The 20,955-nt window shown below is 38.3% G+C and overlaps 1 protein-coding gene across 1 annotated transcript; it reads right to left on the bottom strand.

The window, feature by feature from the left end:
* Nucleotides 1–1,614: 1,614 nt before the first annotated feature.
* LOC112988502 (membrane protein FAM174A) lies at nt 1,615–14,495 on the bottom strand. Its single transcript, XM_026109059.2, has 3 exons — nt 14,081–14,495; nt 6,717–6,851; nt 1,615–2,192 (listed from the first exon to the last, which is right to left on the bottom strand). The coding sequence occupies exons 1-3, from the start codon at nt 14,353–14,355 to the stop codon at nt 2,189–2,191; spliced, it is 414 nt and encodes a 137-aa protein (XP_025964844.2). The 5' UTR covers nt 14,356–14,495; the 3' UTR covers nt 1,615–2,188.
* Nucleotides 14,496–20,955: the final 6,460 nt, after the last annotated feature.

Raw genomic sequence — 20,955 nt, forward strand, 5'->3', positions numbered from 1 at the left:
GCTTATAGCCACTTATCCTAGAAAATAGATCCTCATAATTTTGGAGGTAAGAACACAGTAAGAACATACTTTGGGGGAAAATCTTGTTTTTTTCCCCCGGATGTACCTTGCTTAGAAATATAAATAATCTGTTCTATTCTGTTTTTCCTCCAGGAAAATCTCTAGATTTGCATGAGCATCTGCATTTCTAGTGTTTCTATGTGCATAATAAACAGCTCAAGTATCTATCATTACCATGCATAACAGCTCCTGGGGATGCATTCAGCTTGTAGCCTAAAAAGATTCTACAGGATTATAATAGCTAACTCTAGAAAGACAGAAAGACAAGCTCTTTATTACTAGGGTTAGTATGTGCCATCTAGCTAGAAAAACTCTTAAGAAAGTCTACGCTTTTAGTTTTAACACCAACAGCCATCCTTAGACAGGGGCAACATGCTTTCTCTTCTGTTATATAACTTTTTTGTTGCTCTCTCACCTGGAGTCTAAGCCATGGATATTCTTGACAATGTTTGTAGATCCCTCAGCTAAACCTCTCCGAGAATGAGTTGTCTTTTTCTTTCAGTTTTCTTTTTAAATATGGGGAGGAAGTAAAAATAAAGTATTGGATTTACTGCAAAGATAATACATTTCCCAGCAGCATGCAGCACATGCGCAAACTGTAGATGAATGCTACCTTGGGAGGCTGGTTTGGCATCAGCTGAATTCAAAAGAACTTCAGACCTCAGCTGAACTTTTACTAGGGCAAAGTGAGGATGTTTTAGTAAAGGCATAGGGTAACTACAGGTATTCAGTAGCTGGTATAGGGTTACAAATGTCTTTATAGCAGACTCTACCTGTCATTGTAGATATGGCCTCAGAGAGAAATAAGGCATTCCTACTCTGTTCACAAACAGTAAGAGAGGACTGAAGATTCAAGGAAGATAATCCCCCTCCCCCATATCCCGTATCACAGGAACTTTCAGGAAACAGTCAGGTCCACCAATACTGCAAGTCTATACCTTGATACTATATATATATATATACATACACTATATATATATATATACATACACACACAGAATTAATATAGCTATGCAGTAATACTAGTGAACTAGAATTTGAACATTTAATCTGCACAGCAGAACTCCTGTGGAAACTATGATACAGTTTTTAAAAAAAAAATCCCAAAACTTTTGGTCTTACAAATTAAGTTTTATGGTGTTAGCTAAAAAACATAACTGCTGAATGGCAACTGCATTAAGGTAGATTTTAATCACACATTTCACATTAACAGCTGCTTCTGCTGTAACTTTTTCATTTTAGAGTGATGGCAGAAGTGTATTATTTGTTCTATATTTCAAATACAGTACAAGAGTAAACAAGCTTACATGAAGGCTTGAGCCCTATGTTGACCATAGGACTGAACACTGACACCATGTGGCATACGCCAGTAGTGCCCTGGAATCAGTGGAGCAATGTCTGCTCACACCAGTTGAAGATGGCCCTCGGAACTTAATTGACTGTATGGTTGTAACCACTAATTTTAACAGCACAAATGTGCTGCATTACTGTGTGTAACAAGATCACATCAGTCATATCCTTAATATCAATAAACGGTTGAAGTATGACGCTAAGTGCTAGGAACATTGTAAACATTTTTATTTGTACACTTAGTTTACATACAACATGTTAATTTAGTTTTAAAAAAATCTTAACACAAAAGGCAGTAGTCTGGCTTTTTGTTTGTAAAGGGTAAAGCATCTCCTCAACTAAAATCAAGTTCCAACAATAATGAAGAGTTCACAGAGGCTATGCTACTTACATTTACTTACAATTTTACATCAGCAAAAAGTTAGTTAACATTCCAGGTTACTGTAGAAAAAAAAGTGTATACCACACTTATGGCATACAAGATTTAGAACAAGCAAAAAATACCCTGTTTTAGAAGTAATCTTGCTTCCAAATAGGTTTTGATTTTAGTGCACACTTGCTCCTTAGGCTTTACATTTAGAATTCTACATATATATACAAAAAGGTACAACAAATTGGTACAGTATTTATTGCAACAAATTAAGGATGCCATAATATACACAATTTAAATTATTCCCCCAAATTCCATACCCCCTTGCTATTTTGGTTCTTATTCCTCCTATGGAGTAGTCTCTTTCTCTGGTTTCATGATTAAGTTCTTTCACTGAAAGGCACGTACTTATCTGCAACAGAAGAAACATATGCAATAATCTGAAATGCCCTGTTTCAAGTGAAACTTTAGCATACACTTTTAAAGATCAAAGTTTAAGACAAAAAAGCAGAGGCACAACATTTTGTTCATTCAAGTCACCTGTGTAAAACTGTAGTTATGATATTAATGAAGTGAGGCAAATTGTCATGAAACAGCATTCATTTAGACTGCTCTCTCAGAGAGTGCAAGCATGTGCAAGTACTTTCAAAAATTGCTTTCCATGCTGTATATTTTTGAAAGAGGTTAGACAGGGAATAGATATGTGCAGTAAAATAAAAGTTTAATTTAGACTTCTAATCCCACATTTTTTAAAAAAACTTTTTAAATCCAAATATTTAAGATGTACAATCTTTAAGAATAATGAAAAGATTAAAGCCCAATGAACTTTCAAAGCTCCTGAGTACCTATTCAAGCTTTGGTGACATTACATAACCAGAATGCTATCACAAACACCAAGTCGCACATAATATATGCTTCACCCTGTGCCTTGCAGTACAGCAAGTACTTAGCACATGTAGTGATCTAATGAGGACTATAAATTTTCAGTATGAGACCACTTTGAAAAACAAAGATGAGATCTTAGGATACTCTACCTCAACTAATATATAGCCTATGCTGCATAGTGGGAAACCAAAGATTAGAATTTCAAACTTCGATATGTAGTAATATGTCACTGAACAACAATGATATCCAAGTAAGATGCCTCAAACTGAAAAGAAGCACAGAGAACAGCTACATGGATGATGAGGACAACGAGGGGACACTTAAGTTACATCTGTATTGCAGCAGAGGACACTGGAGATTTTTCATAGAGCTCTGAAAGAAACAGTAACAAAACTAGAAGTAATAACCATATCAGCACAACAATATACTGATACTGCTATACTGATTTTAGGTAAGAAGTCAGTGTCTCTGCCCAGCCTTGTGAAGAGTCATAGACTTTGCAGCTAACTCAAAGTTAGCCTATAGAAATCTCTAACAGACCGTGCTGTACAGTTATCACCTTAAATAAAGATCTTGGTTTAGTCAGGAAAAGTGAAAGCAGAGTAGATACTACTGCAGTATATAAACAGGTCATAGAGAAAGAAGGGGAAAAAAAGACAACTGTTAGTATACATAACAATGCTTATATAATTCGTTACATGTAACAAATGCATATAAACTGACCAGAACATGTAGATTAGAAGCCTAATTTTCTGTGACTGGTGGTTAGCTTTTGAAATGCCTTCCATTATGAGTAATGAGTGCAAGAAACTTATGAACTGAATAAGCTCATTCTTGATTGCAGTTAAGCAAAATTGCAACATTGGTTGCCTATGGCAGCAAGGGACTGAACTCAATAACCAAGGACCCTCTTGCTATTCTCCGATTAGTTGCTCTAAGCCTGACTGCATCTTTACGCTACCTTAAAAAAAGCTCTGAATTTTTGCAAACATCAGGACAAAGCTTAATGACATCTACTAAGAATATTCAAATATCATTATCATCAAGTTGTCCTCAGTGTGTCTGAGTCCTTATGCATTTTGTACTCCCTTTGGTCATTCTGGCTGGGTAATAATATGAAAACAGATTATTGAGCTTAAATGCAGATGGCTAAAAGGATGGATTTGCAAAAGATTTAGTTACAACAAGGGGAAAGAAATTAACAGGGAAAGAATACAATCCAATCATGATTTTTTAAATTTCTTTTTAAAGTACTTTATGCTAGTTTTCAAACTTCTCTCTCCATGCCATCACTGTGTAGGGTTTGGACAGCATTTCAGCCAGCAGTTCACCCAAACATCTATGGGAAGGACTGACATTGTCCAGCACTGTTTTTCTCATACACAAAAACACTTTTCAAGATAAAAATTAACTTGTAAAATTGAGAGCTTCTCCCTGTACAGGAGAACACAGCAAGCTCTCAGTATACATACCATGTGCATTCACTTTTTCGTATTGATTAAACATAACTGGAAGTACTTATTTTCTCAAGCTCCTACTACCAAAACAATGATTTTGATCACTTAAGCACTTTTTGAGCTATCCTGAAACAGTAACATTTTCTTTCTCTATTATTATAGTCATTCTCTTTTGAAGATTTTCAGTTCTGTTTAGTCAGCTTCCCTCAACAAGTTAACAGAAACATTTGCTGAAAGCAAGTGTGGTTAGGTACTCTGATACAAATCCTGTTCTTGCAGAGTTTGACTCAGAAGTTGACATTACCAGCTCTTCTGCAAGTCAACATATGAAACCTTGGGCCTTTTCACAGCCCCACCAGACAGAACTAAATGTATGCCTATGCTATAGGTTACATCTATTTATATGTTTACTCCAGGGTATAACATGTTCAAACATTACATTCCACTCCCCCTCCCACCACCACTTTTTCAGGGCTATGACTCAGACCAATATATCAGGTTTTGTTTCACCCGCTGAAACAGATGTTTTCTTTTTAAATCAAATACAACATATTTAGAAGAAGCTCTTTCAACAAAGAGATAGTTACTTATTTACACACTTTAGTATCCATTAACATAAATGCTTGATTTATCTGACAGTAGCTGTATCAGACAAATAAAACACTGCTAATGTACTTGAACTGCTTATACTACCTGGCATTCTAGAGGACTACTCTTGAAAGCGACTAGATCGAAAATTTTCTTTCAAATACTTCCACATTGTTTGGTATAGCTAAACTAAGTGATGATTCCCTGTAGTACTTAAGTACTTACATTTAAAGAGAGACTGAGTATTTTGAAAACAAGACAGTTTTTTCAAACTATAACATTACATCATAAAGTGAAAATTTTGTTAGATATCACAACTGAGGGCAAGCGCAGTTCAAAGTCTGCTGTCTGTCATTGTAAGGAGCTGGCTTTAATGTAAGTTAATTTCTTAAACATAAAGCAAATGAATTTCAACAAAAGCTAAAAACAAACTGTAGCAGCAAAAACATTAAGTCAGGGCACAGTTTGACAAAATCTGTACTGAGACAGAAAGTAGGGCAAACCATAACACAACCTATGAGATAAGCATCAGCTTCTAGTCAGTCCAATAACAATGAGTTTCCAAGATAGTTTAAGGGGAAATAAAATATTCTCTACTCTCTTCAAAAGGCATAATAGTTAGGATCTTTGGTGCAGTCCTGTTTAGATTTTTAGAAGCTGTCAAGATTCTTTCTTTTGGTTTTGCATTCTACAGCTTTTCTGTTTGGGGCAGTTAATGATGCATATATATATACCCCAGCATCACCCGTGGACATGTTTTGTGTAACAAAATGGGGAAAATAAAATAAAAACAAAACACCTCAGTCTAAACCATGCTTCTATCCTTAGTTTTTCCACTTTCATTTCTTCCTCATTCATCCCAAAGACAAGAATGAAATACCCAAGTAACTAAAGTACATAAAGCAGATAAGAACAGTATCTGCTTTACACGCTTTAGCTACATCATAAGCTGTGATATGACTATAGCATATGACTATGATTGCTTCTTAAGCAATTTAGAGTTTTCTTTTTTTAAGGGAAAATGCTTTTCTTCACACCACAAATGATGTGACATGACCTATCTCTAATGCCAAATGCAGTAATACTAGATACATGATAGATATTTCTACTATAAATTACTTTCATTAAAGTAAATTTTCCCCCTCAAATGTAAGTGTAAGAATTCTGCTATCAAGTCTAGTATCTCTGTATGTGCAGCCTGCTGGACTTACTCAGTTTGAATTGCAATTCCAAATCCCAGAGGAGCTGACAAGAGTTAAAAAGCATCTTGTCTCAATTCAAAGAGTTTTTGAACAGAAAAAAGTTCAGAATTTACAAAGACAGATGCATTTAAACTTGACAGCTTATCTACACATAAGAAACATAACATTAAAAAGTTTAAAATCTTCACATCTGCAAAAAATAAGTTTCTAAGATTTTTTTTTAAAAAACAGATCCCAATATTTAAGTGTGAGAAGACATAAGAAATTTTTCCTGTATCTATATAGTTTCAGAGTGTGACTAAAAAATATGAACCTTTCTGCATAGCAACACCAAATCTAAAACTTAGTGCAGGATCATTATCAACTGCTGTTTACTTCAGCAAAGAGAAAGTGGAACGAAGTTGCTGGCAGTGGAACTGGTAGGAGAGAATGCACAGGAAGAACTGAGGAGCCTCCAAAAAGAAAAAGAATAAAAGAAATGTAAAAACTAGCAGTGGACTTCAAGAAAAGTTTCAGTAATGACACTGTGTTTGTAACACAAACATCCTACCTTCCTCTCCATTTCTCTGCGACTCACATGCTGAAGAAAAATGGTGTTCTCCAGTAGATCAAGAGTAGCTGAAGTACTAAGTTTACCTTCTTGCCCACTAAATTCTTGCCCATTTAAAATTCAAGTGATCCTGACAGCTCTTCTCCAACTACATGCATATGTAACACAGTAGTGAGCTTTCTCAGTGAAACTGCTCCTCATCCACACTCCTTCACTTCTATTACTAGAAATACACTCAGCTTCTATATACAAACCTTCGAGGATGATTCGCATCAAATAGCGTGGTATCATCATCTTCATCATCTTGTTCTAACGGAGTCAACTCCATGTTTTCTATGTTTGTATCCAAAACTCCATATCTCCGTGTCTTTCTGTTTCGTCTTCTGAGTCTGAAATGTATTTTAAAACATTTAAGTTCTATAAATCCTCAGTTACTTTCTATTCCAATAATGTAAGAAAACTGTTCCTTAAAATACAAATACATTGATACTGACCATATTTAAAAATAAAATTGGGTATGTAAAGTGTGCACTCTTAGCTTGGTGAAATTTAGAGGTCAAGAATTTACAAGAAATGATTGAGGCCAACAAGAATGTCACCTGCAATTTTATACACTACTACTGCAGTGAATACAAAAAGGCTATACAGGCACTTGCTAGATAAACACAAATGCCAGGTAAGCATACTTGTTGGAGATCCTAGAGAATGAGGAAAACTGTATTTTTACATCTTCTCTAGATGTTTTATGCTTCTCTATGGAAGAAGCAGTGTGAATCAGATACAGAAATTGAACAGAACTGCAGCAGAGATGCAACAAGCCATTGCTCTCATCATGTTTTAACTTTATACCTATAAAAGGCTTCACAAGTGGTAATAAAGTTTCATTACTTTTAATTGAGTCAAACCATCCATATGGTAAATAGCGATAGTAGTAACGTGCAGCACCGAATCTGCAAAACCCAAAGATCTCTTTTGTAGAGAAATGAGTAATAAATATCTTGTATTAATAGCACTGCTTATCTATGAATGTACTCTTACACTATATGCCAACTTATTTAAAAGTCTGACCTGAAGTGTGAAACACAACAAATCCTTGAAGGAAAAAAAGACACATGGGCAGAATAAGCTTTTTCAGACAAAGTCACAATGAAAAACCTAATGACATCCAGCAGATACTCAGTGTCCATCAAGGTCACTGCTACTGCAATCAAGAAACCAACAGAAGTCAATTTCTTAACTTCAAAACCTAAAATTCATGTATCTATTTCTTGGCTATTTGCTCTGCCATACTCAGCCTCATGTCCTCAGCTGTAGGAGGACTCTTCCACACTTTGGGGAAAAAAAAAACCAAACATGTAGAGTATTGTTGTAGAAGGAAGATGAAGTGATTTATGTTTTTAAGATTAAGATGCAGTGTTTATCACAGATCAGTGGGTCTGCATCTGCTTTTCTTACTACATTCTGCGGCTTCTCTATTCGAGCTTGGGTCCCACATAAGCACACTGAGCAGATCCATTTGGCTCCACAGAACTACTTCTATATGCATTGCTCAAGTCTTTGAGGATCAGGAGCTCAGATCACCAACACAGCACGCAAAGGCGTCTGCTATACAGAAAGCTTAGTAGAGTCACTTACAGCTAGTGTATACTTGGAAAACAGCAGCTAGGTGAAAGCTATTAGACTGAAAAACAATACAAGTTATTTTAAAAAACAGTTGTTTGCTAGGCATTTAGGGCTAAGTTCAATGAAACACTGGTAACTGCAAAACTTACTTTTAGAAACTCCAGAAGCAGAATTTACAAACCCAATCTAGGTGCCTATGAAAGGTATTCACAACATTCAAGAACGTGAATACTGGATACTTCAGAGCTAATAACCAAAGAAGGACTACGTAAAATCACCTCTCTGCCCTACACTGTGGCACAACTCTAAACCACCTTATACGAGATACTGATATGAGATTTCGATTCACAGCTTCAGATTCTGTCCTGAATTCTGCCCGTTCTTAAAGGATTCCTTCTTTTCATGTGTGGCTAGGGGAAGCATCAACCTTTACAAACAAATGCAACCTCAAAAGGACACACAACAGCAGTCACCCCAGTAAATAAGATCTCCTTCTGGAACTGAGAAACATATTTAACTGCTTTAGGATGGAGCAGGGTGTAAAATCCAAGCCTCTCCTCAAAGTTTTCCAACTTCAGATGGTATAGAAAGAAATCACGTTCATTTCTTCCACCCTCAACCCTGATTTCAGACAGCTACAACCACTGTGCCAAAACGCTAAGACTGCCAGACATGCGCTGCAGCAGAACTCAAAGTACCTAACTTTATTGTTAAAAGCTAAGGCTAATCAGACAGAGACAGATGCACAAATTTCACCTTTCAATTCAAGCTCAAATTCATTCTTCTTTATCTGGCCTTTAGTCCTCACAGTAGAAAAGAAGTTGTGTAATACAAAGTATCAAGTAGAAAAAAAGTTTGAAACTCTAAGAAGAAAGTGTGATTAAAAATAAAATTATATTTCATATAAATATTGGGGGAGTTATTTTGTTTTTAAAGTTAGGAGCTACACAATCAGTACTAGGACAAACGCTCTTGGATATTCTAACAGACTAGAAACTATTTTGAACACAAATATAACAGTAATGAAGGAAATGCATTTCATGCTATTTGTATAGTCAAAATCTTTCTGTCAATCTCACTAGAGAACTTTCTTTTTCATTCCATTATGGAAAAATAGTAGTAAGTTCTACTGCAAGTTCAGAACAACCTTAAGTCAGTGATAGCAAAAGTCCATATTGCAAATAACACAAAATTATCATCACTGGCCTGTCCTGAATTTCTAGATTCAGATGAATGTTCTTGAGAAACTGCTAACAATTACTAGCGATATGAAAACAACTTAATTACAGATTAGTCGAAAGACTAAAGTTAAAAGGATAGCACAGATGTTTTTAATAGGCCACACCTTATTTAGACATGTGTCTTTGCAGGGTGAGGGTGAGTACAGTTCCAAAAAAGACTGTAGACAGAAATTTCAAAATCTTCACTCATCTTAGGCAGTTAGATGTTAGCTTAGACCCCAAAAATTTCCTGTACAAAAATGTATTCTCAATTACATAACCATAAGATTTCTGAAAGCTCATTAATGCATCAAGTACAAACCTCTACTGAAAATGTCTGCACCAAATAGTGGCGGGAGAATCATTAAAAACAAAAAGCAAGAAGGTAGATCTAAGTCAAAGAATTTTTATTTTAAGGCAAAGTCTTTTCCAGTCATTGACTGAGTTGTGTATCAACACACCGATGCATATCTCAGGAAAACGTGGAATTTTCCGTGTCAAACACTACTTCAGTTAGAAGAGGCAAATTTTGTTCAAGCCAGAATGCAGTTCAAAAGGATTCTTACCTCAGTCTGATACAAAGTGAAAGAGTCACAGCAATGCTAGTCCTTAACTCAGTCCAGAAAATCTACTTAGCATAGTACCTGTGGAAAGTATTTTTCTAAGAATCCTGCCATGTACTCTCTGCGCAGAACAGTGTTACGGGGTTTGCAGGATAATGGATGCTTATAGGCTGCTGCAACTTAAGCAGCCTCCACAGACCATCCACCTTCTTTTAGGGAAACCCTGAATAACGGGGATGCAAGTGTAGCCTGAAACAATCTACTCCCTCCTTAGACTGTGACAGAGTGAAGAACACTGTATGCATTAGAGAAAAACCCAGGAAAAAAAAAAAAGAGAGAATGGATTTTCTTCTCATATATGATAGCTTTTTAATGCTAATAAGCAGGCAGTGAAGCTAGTTCTGTTCATCTAGATCTAGACTGTAACTGCTTTCTAAAAACTTCAGGAGTTCCTCACTCTACAACTCGCCATGCAAATTCAAGAAATGAACCAAATGTTAAAAAGGCTGGAATAAAGTCATACTTTATTAGTGTTGTTAATCAAGTCTTGCTCTAAGAGGATTATTGACAGTACCTTTTCTTAAAAGACGACCAACAAGTATAATAGCACTGATCTAACAATTACTTAAATTGGGCAAATAAAAGGTTGACCAGGAAACACAAAACACATATAGAGTTCCAATCTCAATTATACACACAATATATGACATATTCTTTGACAACAGCAAGCTTAGCATAGATATATCTTAATGCTAAAGCCTTCCTCACCCTAAAAAGAAATGTTAGCACAGAATGACATCTTCCCATAATCATTTTCACCTACACATAAGAACAAATAAGCTATATGACATTACCCAACTTGTCTAGGTACAAGGACACCCTTGGTGCAAGTCATAGAGACTTTAAACAAAATCTTGCTAAGGGAATTGTACCCCTCCAGTCACTTCAATACAAACACAAATATTACTTATGCATCACTACATGCCTTCTAAAAAGTGAAACCCTTAACATTTTTGATGAGCAGTTCCAAAGACAGACTACTTTCATATAGGAGGATAACCTATGAGAAATGCTTTTAGTTCAGCAAATATATTATTTAAGAGTTTGATAATGGTCTGTAGGCGAGAACTGAGGTTTAACTGTCCCAGAGACAATCCACTGTAGTGAAATTTCAATACTGAGGTTTTTTCACTCCATGTGCTACAAAATACTGCATAGCTAATTCACATCCCCCCTTAATGCATATTTTTAACTAAACCGATTTTTCCTGAATTATAAACTACATCAATTACAAAAAAATGTGTTCTCAAAGTTATTCCTTGAAAGCTAACTCAGTCTTTCTTCTGGGCAAGGCAATCACAAGCTACAGGTTTTATACCCATTAAAGGAATTCAGTGATTACCCTCCAAAATGCATAATAAATAACCTCCTAGAAACCTACAACCATGATACACAATTCATACTGGAACATATTTTGGAAGTCTTACTTAGCATGCCAAATCAAGTAACACACTAAAACAATTCTTTAAAAAGGAAAAAAAAGCTGTTTCATCTCATTGTCTACACTTGTGCTTTCCCATCAACTCAAAAAGACTGAAGAACTGAGAGCATACACTTGCTCCTAAATACAGAACAAGGCAAGTGGTCTGCAACAGAAAAGAAAAAATAAGCAATAGCAAAGAAAAAAAAATAGCTTACTTTCAAAAAACAAAGTGCAAGTTTGGGGGTTTTCTTTTTAAAGGTGGAAAGTGTTTGTTTGGTTTTTTTGCTCAACGTCACACAAAAGATATGAAAGAGGAAAACAAATGTTTAATAAGTTTTTTCCAACATCCTTTACCTTGAATAAGCAACCTTCATGAGTATGCTTTACAAACACTCGAGGTTTAAACCAAAACATTTCTTCAGAAAGTTCTCTAGGCACACAGAGAGCTTTGTGACAGACACTGCTTACTATAGATCTCTCTTGAATGTTTAAGCCAAGCACTTCCAACCAGAAAAAGTTATGAAGTGCAGCTCTCAGAATTGTATCAAACCCAGAATGGACTGGCACCCAGTTGGTAAATATTTTTGTGCCCCATTACCAAAATCAATCATGCATACACTTAAACTAAACACATGAATGCTTGAAGCACCAGGGCTTTATCATCTAATCCTGTAAACTGTTAAACTACTTACTTGACATAATCTTAATTGGGCACATAAAATGGAATGGATGCTTTAACATTGTTCTTTTCATAATTAAAAAAAAAAAAAAAAAAAAAAAACACTTTCTCAAGTTTCCAGCGCTGTGGAGTAGTGTGCTTATTCAGAAAGTTTGTTTGAAAGGGCTTCAAAAAGTTGAATTAAGAGTTCTCACGGCAACTACATATTTGTTTTCCAAATTTTGTATGAAATGCTACTGAAGCTCTAAGGGAAATGTCTCTTCAAACAAAGAACTGCAACTAGCTATTAATAAAGTTTCGAGGAACAACAACTTCATAAGCAAAAGAACACAACTCTAAAGAGAGTTACATTTGTTTGAAGAAATAGCCTCATAACAAGTAGGGCAGATTAAGTTCACTCTTAGCAGCTCAAGAGCTGAGTTACTCTACATTTCAACAGTATTGAGTTTTCACACTGCACAAGCTTTGACCTCGGACAATCTTATCTCTGCTGTAAAATGGGATTGCTTATATCATGGCAAAATACACCCTATGCATGTTTAGGATTCTGCTTATCAGAATTAGTGTGAAGGAATTACGTTGCTTACGTTGCTCTCAGACAGTAGTTTTACATAACTCTGGTACTTAAGCATCAGGGTTTTTTTAAATTATATATGTACACACAAACAAAGCATCACCTTGAATCTAACTCTCTGTTCTCCCCAGAGATAAAGGATGTATTAATCACAGAAAAAAGCACTGCTACAGCCTTGAATACAAATATTCATCTGGCTCACAGAATCAGTAAAGTTCAGTTTCTCTTCTTCCAATTCATAAACACTCACATTATCAAGATAAAGTTGATTTTCTCTGTGGAAATCAAACGATAAGAATGCATCCATATTAGAGGTTCAGGATCTCATCAAACATATCACAGAATTCTAGAACAACAACATATTTATGAGGTTTAACCTTCCTTTCTACATCAGCACCTAGAAGACAGCACTCTATTTTCAAATGCAGAATAGTAACCTTCTTAGTATCAAATAATTGCCAGTTATCCAGAAAATAATGGCAGTAGATGAGGCGTTCTTTGCCCAGCCTCTACAATGAGATTTTTTTTTCTGGCCTTTTGCATAAGACTACTCAGAACTCAAAATTCCATAGCTAGGAGTAACAGGAGTTGATAGGACTCCCAGGAGTAGCCTTATCCATTTTCGTTTGGTTAAAAGATTGTGTAGTTTCCTTTGAGATATGCTACTGCCAACCTTGTTTCAAGATTGGATTAGTGAAAGGCAATCTAATAAAAATAAGATTTAAGATTACTCACACCTGAGCAATAAAAGCTCTGGAAAAATCAGGCTATCATCATTTACTCAGATGGTGTGTTTTAATAAGTGCCCCATACAGAGCACCAGCTTCCCACTACCATTCTGGAATCAGCATGATGAAGGTACTCATCACCCAAACCATCAGTTATCCTAGCTACTACAAAAAGTATGCAGAGACCTTATTGCACTAAGGTCTTATGCATAGACCTTGCGCATAATTGCACATTTGGGCCCTGCCTAGAAAGGTAAGAGAGACAGCAAAAGAACCACAAGGACAATAAGACAAGGAGACAAACATTTATTGTTACTATAACAAGTAACTGTGAGCATGAAAAATGCAGCTATGCAATTGATAGTTTGAAGGAGAAACGCAAATCTGCTGGTAGTACAAGCTTTTTCAGTGCCCCCTACTTAAGAAAAAAGGAAAGACTTACTCAAAAAAAGAATTCAGTGCAAAGGAGGGAGAAATTCAGCAGCCCGGTGAGATAAAAACTCGCAAAACCGAGCAGACCACGAAGAGCGCAGAGGTGAATTCGCGCGGGCTACGGGACGCCCGTCCGGAGAGGCCGGGAAAGGGCCAGGGCAGGTCGCTGCACGCCACGCCGGGGGCCGCCCCGACCGCCCCCCCTCCGCGTGTGCGCAGCCAGGCCGCGGCGCCGGGGGCTCGCCAGGACCGGGCCGCCGCTCCACGCCCAGGGCCGCCCGCCCCGCCGGGCCGCCCGCCCCGGGCCCGCCCTCACCGTACGGTCCGGATCACGAAGTAGACGATGAGGGCGGCGCTGGCCAGCACAAGCACGGACAGGGCGCGCTGCGTCATGGGCTGGCCCTGCTCAGGCGGCGCCGACACCTCGGCCAGGCGGCCGCCACCGCCGCTGCTCCGCGTGGCCTCCGCCGCCGCGCCGCCGGCCGTCCCCGTGGGGCGCGGGGAGGCGGCAGCCACCGCCGCCCCCCTGCACCGCGCAGCCAGCAGCAGCAGCCCCGCCAGGAGCCAGGGCAGCGGCGGCGGCGACCGCATGGCGCCCCCCCGTCCCGCCCGGCGCGGGCGCAGCCCCCCGAGCCGCCCGGCGCGGCCTAAGCGCGGCCGGGCCCCGCCGCCGCCTCGCCACAGGAAGCGGAAGCGGCCGCGCTGCCATAGACGCGCCGGCCGGCACCCCCTCCCCCGCCCGCCGCGGCCGTTGGCGTCACGTGGCAGACGCGGTGCGCATGCGCGGCGGGCAGATGGACGGGCGCGCGGGCTGCCCGGCAGTTGGGGTTCTGGCCGGAGGTGCAGGCGTGCAGCGGGCTGTGTGCTGCGAAGCACGGTTACTAGCAGGGCCGTGTTATCCTAAATCCAGTCAAATCCCAAACCCACGTAATAATAATCATATAATAACACAGGCACTAATATTATATTCCTATACTATAATGTTTAATTTTGTACAGCAATAATATACAGTAGTAATATAAATTATGTAGCTCATCAGATCAGCTATCGGCCCCTGACAATGTCTGCACTGGAGAGCTGTCGCATCACCAAAGTACAGCTCGAGTAGCTAGTTGAGGTGTTCGGAGGGGTATAGCTGCAGCAACATGAAACTTAAAATTGCTTGTTGAGCCTTCTTGATCAACGTTTCGGCTTTCCAAACTGGGAAGTAACTCTTGTAGGTCAAAATACAAGAGGGGCATGCATCTTTTCACCTGAAGTGCCATGCCTTACATATCTGATTGTTAGGTAGCGGAAAGGACATTAGCAAAAGGAGAATTTGGATGTAGATCTGTAACTCAGGCTACACCTTTGCTTCTGTTGAGGTCGAATGGTGGAAATACCGGGAAAATGACTTCATCTCAGTTGATCGAGCACAACTGGAGGCCATGGAGCGATAGACATGTTGAGAAGTTGGTGGAGAGTTGTGACCCTGGGTGACCAAAAACATACTCTGTCCCTGAACAAGGTGAAAGCTTTGTACAGAGTGAATCTATCATGACGTTTACTACGCTAGTGTCATGGATGTCCATTTACTGAAGGAGAGGCCATTATGGGGCACAGCAGTATAATCCTTTAATCGTTGTAGCTGGTTTTTGGATTTTTTTTTTTTACTCCTTTTCTGTGAATAATAAATTATACCAGGGATTTCAGAGTTCCAGTGTGCATATAGGAGAGGAGGAATTTCATGCTGACAATTTTTTTTTTTGTCTCAGTATAGAAGTGAATAGGTAGATGTGAAGGTAGTTTAGAAACATTGCACAATAGTATTTCTGCAGTACATTTAGCATAAGTAACTGCCAAACTGTGTATGGGCAGACTTATTTTGACTTTTCAGCTTAGGGATCATGTAGGGTCATGTAAGATCATATATAAATTATTTCAACAGTGATTAGCTAATAAACTGTTAACAAGTTTAACTATTAGTGATAGTTAACTGGAAAAATGAGTTCAAGGTCTGTTACATAAACAAGGAGATAGAATCTGGCATTAGAGTGAAGCTAATTTAAATATCATGTATGCTATTTGACTATCATTTGTACATCTTTCTTTTGAAAATTCATGATCTTTGTCATGGGAATATTTCAGGTGCTTTGGGATGACAAATGTATCTTCAATAAATGAAAGTTTGCTCCACTTGCTGTGTGCTAGAGGGAAGATAATAAAAGATAATAAATAAATAAAAGATAATCCTCTTGTTTCAATAAGGTAAGATAGTCTTTGAATTTTCAGAATAGGAAAAAACCCTACAATAATTTGTGTTCATTATCGTGAAACAATTATTAATATCTTTGCAGATTTCTTTTTGTTTTTTAAAAAGCTGAAATTTATACACCAGCCTTTAATACTGTACAAATTTAAATTGACTGCAAGTTTAGAGAAAAATAAAGATTTACTATGAGAGAGAAACCTAAGAAAATGATGCATTTTTTAATTATTTAATGAAACATATTCTTGAATGTGATGCAACTTTGGAGCTTCATATGAAGGTTGGTTTGACAGCCATATATGAGTTTTCTCAGTGTACCTGCTTGTTAGAAATTATTGTTCAATTTATTATTTGGAGCCAGAAAAGGAAAAGAGAAACACAAATGATGACATTCTGCAATCATTCTGGTATATAAAGGTTTCTGAGAGAGGAGTCCCAGAGTTATATTCCCCCATTCCACATGTAAATTGTAGATCTCGTCTTGCTTACAAAAGAATAAAAGAACTTTCACTTTCATATTGCACATCCAAAAGGTGACAGAACTTGAGTGCCAGTAAAAGACCCTCAGACTGCTAAATTGTCCATTAAAATTAATGGGGCTTACTTGACTTTTCCCTTTGAGAAAAATGAAATTGGACAATTTTTTGAATTCCTCAAAGTAGGCCTTGTAGGTGAATTGAAAGATCTGAGAAATTGCTTTGCAAGATTATGTGAGTGTCAAGGTTGTCTGGGAAGGGGGTTTTCATCAGGGATTGAAATGATAACTCGGAGAAAGGCACTTAGGAGCTCTGTACATTCTGTTTCTTTTTCTCTTTTTGCTAGTTCAATGAAAACTGCACAGTATGCTTCCTGATACTGCTAGAGACAGAGGGCCCTCTACAGAACACATCTATTTCCCTTCCCCTGTGCCCTCTCAGTCTGTAGATGTCACCCTTTATGAAGTCCTTGCAGAATGACTTTAAGGCAGTCTTGAGAGATGAAGAAACGAGGACTGACACTCAACAGTCCATGCTTCTCCGCTCCGATAGGATACCCAGGTGCAAGCTGTCCTCGACATATTACATTCTTAAACCCTGAATCAGCACTGCCAAATTTGATAGCTCTTTAAACCACATTCTAATCACTATTATTTATACTGAGGACAGCACAGCCCAATATATCTATGCTTATCCTTGCATAGGTCAAGGAACTTTTCCAGCAAGCAATGAAAGAGAGATGAAGCAATCTGTCTTCTATTAATGATGCTTCCCCCAATTATATGCAAACTAAATGAACTATAAACTGTGGTGAAGGACTGCAGAAGGATGTATTCTGGAAAGAAACCGTACAGATAATACAGTTTCTAAAGACATGTATAAACTTAAAATCATATGTTTCACTTACACAACTCAGCAGGAGATCGGTGCTTTAATGCTTTTTAGAATATGACTAAGCACCTCTTTAGGAAGGTGCTTTTTAAAATCCAGATATTCAGGGCTACATTAATTGCTACTTTTAATGTCTTCATTAGTTATTGACCAAACTAATGAAGCTATTATTTAAAAAAAATGTGAAAGAGAATTTTATGTCCTGGATGTAAAAATGGTGTTTAGAGTTTGAAGGTAAGGAATCTTTGCTCAGTTTGAGAAAATGCTGTATAAAAAGGGATTTGAATGGTACACAGGGTTCCCGTGCTGCAAACAGGCATAGCCCAGAGGAGACAGGGAATGACTCTTTCCCTACACTTACAATTATAGAGCCAGAAACAACTGTATCTACTATCACTGAAGCAAAGAAATTCTGTGATGTTCTTGTGATGGTACTCCTGAGTGTAAGGCTTATTTTCACTAAAATAATAAGTTATATTTCTGTTTAAGTTTTTGACAAAGTGCCTTGAAGGGGGACTGAGGAGTCTCATCCATGTTTAGTATTATATTTCCATGTTTTTTTATTACCTTTCATCCTTGTAGTACCCAAAGGCTCTGGTAGAGTTAGGATCAGTTTCTTGTGCTCAAGAACATGCAGTAATTAAGAAGAGTAAGCCTACAAAAAAAAATCTGTTTCTTATGCTGCTTATTGTAAATCATGTGCATATACTTAGGAACACATCGTATAATTTTAAATGCTTTTCTTAATAGTGGGTTTGGAGGGATATTTGCTAATAAAAATCACTGCATTTTATGCACTCCGTATTTTGTTTTTTTACTTTAAGCAGAGATGTAAAAAGAGTTAACAATAAATGTTGCTCTTTTATAGTTCTTTTGTAAAATTGGGTTGCCAAATACAGTTTGCTTTTAGTATAATGGCACATTGCTGAAGGTAGACAAGCTAGTTTAATTTGTTGCAAAGAAGAAATCGTTTTTATATACAACTATAAAAAATTCAAGGTATTGCCAATATAATAGTTTATAGCAGCAATAAATTGTTTTAAGGATTTTAAAATGAGTTCTTATTATTGGTCTGAACAAATGTTGCTTTGGAAAGTTTTCAGCTGTAGCAGTTTCTTCTAGTATTCCAGTCAACATTATTTTGTTTCATTACTCTCATATGAATCTTTAGATCCAACAGATTCCAGTAGTATCTAGTCTGTTTACCTAAAGATAGTAAGTCAGAACAGGTCAGGATTTGTATCATGCATTGTTATGCTTGACTCTCTATCGTGGTCCCCTGTTTATTTTTTCTTAGCTGAACTGGTAGTTCCCAAGTGTGTCGGGTGCATGGACCAGTTGTGATGCTGTGCGCCTTCCCCCCGCACCAATGTGCGCTCTCCCCCTCAATCTGACCACCCCATAAACAGCATGTAGGCAGGGACTAATTGAGCAAGCACCAACTAAGGCCTGTCTAGCATGCAAATATGACTATGAGTCAATCATCTCCCCCCCATAAATAGGGGGCAGCCCAGAGCCCATTGAGCTCTCTTGTACAGCAGCGAGCTGCACTGCGGAAACTCCCCTTGAGCAGGGACGCCTCTCAAGGTTACTCCTTGAGGTCGAGAGATTCCTTACCCACGACAGATGTGATTAATAGTATGCTGAAACTAATAGCATGCTGAAACTTTGCAAAACTTCGCAAAACTTTGCTGTGCTGTATCTCTAATTGATTGTGCACATAATCCTTTAGACACCCAGGCTCCTCTCTGAAGGAGTTTGGAAAGCGAGGGGGTCCATTCTGAACCTCATAACTCAATGGGAGGGTCTTCTTTGCACACTTTGCACCTAATCCTTAGACATAAACCATTGACCAAGTCTGGGAGTAGGATTGGATCCAGCAGCACTCAGGCTCCTCTCTGAAGGAGTTTGGAGAACAAGGGGGTCCTTTCTGAACCTCATGACTCAACAGGAGGGTCTCCCTGACACTGACCCTGTCTTCCACACGGTAAATGAGTGAACCTTGCCATCAAACCTCGTTAGATCATTATCTTATTTGCAATTGCACTTTGTTAAGGCACTATCTTACTGTAAAAAAACATAGTGCTGCTTCTCTCCTATACACTCCACTCATCTGCGACACCAGCGTCATCCCCTGCTCTGCACAGGGGCATTGTAAGGTTCTTAGTGGTGCAGCATAGTTCAGTGCAAGTGTTTGGCAGCAACAGTTTTTTTACTGTCAGCTGCAGCTGAGAATCTTTTGCCTGCTTTACCCCTGTGTCCTGGTCAACTGATGAGCAAAAAGGCACAAAGGTCCCCAAAAGAAAGAGCCAGCATGAGTGGGCTATATGAACTATCCTAACAGCCACAGCTCACTTCTTTTCTGAGCAACTCCAGCATACCCAGAGAATTACCTGCACATATATGCCATTCCTAGCAAAATCAGTCTGCACAGTGCTCTCATTTGATACACCCACAGTGGGCCAGTCTGTTCCCAAAAGCACTGATTAGTCTCCAGAATGGTGAATGGCCTGTGACCCCTTCCTGAGGCTAAAAGTATACAGGACACTTGCTGCCCAAAACAGTTGGATACCTCCTCCCTGCACCAAACAAAGATTTAACTTAATTTGACTGTTCACAGATGTGTTTTCTCCCAACAACTAATCAAAACAACTGATCTCCCAACAAGAAATCTAAAATACAGACCTTGATGGCACTGGGTTGATTACACAAACTGAAAGTTGGCCCTACTGCTGTATCATATTTGGTAGGAAAGAGTCTGAAGGTCTTTCTGAATTTTTTCCCAGTTGCTGTTAGAGAAAATGGGGAGAGGATGAGGTCTAATGAAAATTTCACTCAGTCTGAAGACCACCTCTTTGCCTATGGGCCAGCTGTAGAAGCATGCAGTTAAATGTGTTCTCTGGTACCTAAAAACATTGTGGCCTCTGAATGTGTGACACACATTCACTCTAGAAAACAGTGTCCTAAATTTATAAGGCTTAGGAAATTGGATTTGAGTTGCAGACAGGGGGAGGTGCTTCAAAATCAGGAATACTGCTTAGGCCTTTCATTGCTTTGTTAACATCTAATCCATCAGTTGTAGAGATTTATGTTTATGACTGTCTCATTACATGCCAGAAATTTACCAGTAATTTCCACTCAGATGAGTATCTTCTTGGCGTGCAGTATTATTTATGTTTTGTAGTTATGTGATGGCCTGTCTCCCTGAAACTTCATGTTTTTGCTTGCTTGTACTAAAGTGTCGAGAATTCAGTATGTTGCCTCAATGGAGAAGTATCCTGCAAAGGGCTTTACCGCAATCCCAAAAGAAGATTTGTATGAACTGTCCAAAAAAAAAAAAAAAAAAAGGAAAAACAAAAAATGTCCACAGTATCTGTGTCATATTGTAAACATCTCCAAAAGGCTTGTTTTAGGAACAGTAAAAATACAGCAGGTACATAAAATGATTACAGAAATCCATTTTTTGCCCTATATGGAACTGTGAAATGATACCGAGGTTTTCTGCTTAAAACTGCCTGGACTATTCACAAAGTGTGAGTTAAATCTCAAAGGCCTAGATTCGCAATGTTATGCACC

This window comes from Dromaius novaehollandiae, chromosome W (genome assembly GCF_036370855.1).
Source record: "Dromaius novaehollandiae isolate bDroNov1 chromosome W, bDroNov1.hap1, whole genome shotgun sequence".
Classification (NCBI taxonomy): Eukaryota; Metazoa; Chordata; class Aves; order Casuariiformes; family Dromaiidae; genus Dromaius; species Dromaius novaehollandiae.